Here is a 1,023-nt window from a genome sequence, read left to right on the forward strand (position 1 = left end):
CGTTCCCCGGAGACCCAGCATTCTGCCCCCTACCCCACTGACCCATCGCCTGGGGTTCTAGCACCTCATGGACCCCGGGTCACTCCCACCGCCGCCCTTCTCCAGGCACCCTGGCCTCTCAGGGACCCTGGACTCCCCCGTGGTGCACCCCTAGTCGTTAGGGACTCCCTCTGCTGGTCCCCTAAACTTTGCCCGAAAGATCCTCAGCATTGACCCCCGACCCCTGGCCAGCTCCCTGAAAAGTCCAGGGAGACGGGGCTCCAGCGTTCATCATCCTGGGGCCCAAGCTTGTTTCCGGAGGCTGGACAGATCCCATCACCCAGAAGCTGGACGCCCCAGTTCCGGGACCCAGAGCTCTGCTGCCTTCCCCCGCCCGGCTCCGTCCCCCTGCCTCACAATCCAAGGGACCAAGGACCTCCCCGTCCCGCTCCCACGGCCCCTCTCAGTGCTGTCCTCACAGTCTGTCATCCTTGTACCACTGGAAATCCGCAGGGGGCACCGCCATGGCTTCGCAGCGCAGCAGGGCGGCTCGGCCCAGCGCGGTGCGGGCGCTGGTCACGTCCGTGATGGTCGGAGGATCTGGCGAGGGGCGAGGGTCAGCGAATTCTCCAAGCCGCGTGGGGACGAAGGGGTCCCTCCCCCAGCCCCCGCCTCCCTTAGGCCCGGAAGTCTCGCCCCCGCTTCCTCCTCCCGCAGACCCTTCCTCCCCAGGGACTCGGGGTCCGCCACCCTTTCGTGCCCAGTGCCAGGGGGGCTCACAGTTGACTGTGACCAGCACGCGGCGGCTGTCGGGCGCCGAGTTAACCCCGTTGTGAGTCACGCACTCATACTCCCCGGCCTGGCCCCGCTGGATGTCAGAGATCTCCAGGATCTCTCCCTCCGAGGTGAAGCCATCTGTGGGGGGAAGGAGGAGGAGGGGGCGGGGCCAGACACAAACACTTAACACGGGACAACACGGGCACAACACGGACACACATCAGCGGGGCGGCACGGCAAGGCCTGGAGTGCCCGGGTCAATGGGGG

General features: G+C 67.0%; 1 protein-coding gene across 1 annotated transcript in view; it reads right to left on the reverse strand.

Moving 5' to 3' along the window:
* Positions 1-454: 454 nt before the first annotated feature.
* The window catches only part of IGLON5 (IgLON family member 5), a 12,148-nt gene continuing 11,579 nt past the window's right edge, over positions 455-1,023 (reverse strand). Inside the window, exons 5-6 of the mRNA XM_011966050.1 lie at positions 760-894; positions 455-579 (exon numbers count right to left, since the gene is read on the reverse strand). Of these exons, the coding sequence (XP_011821440.1) occupies positions 455-579; positions 760-894 (260 nt within the window). The remainder of the gene's footprint in view (positions 580-759; positions 895-1,023) is intronic.

Source organism: Mandrillus leucophaeus, unplaced genomic scaffold, assembly GCF_000951045.1.
Source record: "Mandrillus leucophaeus isolate KB7577 unplaced genomic scaffold, Mleu.le_1.0 Scaffold74, whole genome shotgun sequence".
NCBI lineage: Eukaryota > Metazoa > Chordata > Mammalia > Primates > Cercopithecidae > Mandrillus > Mandrillus leucophaeus.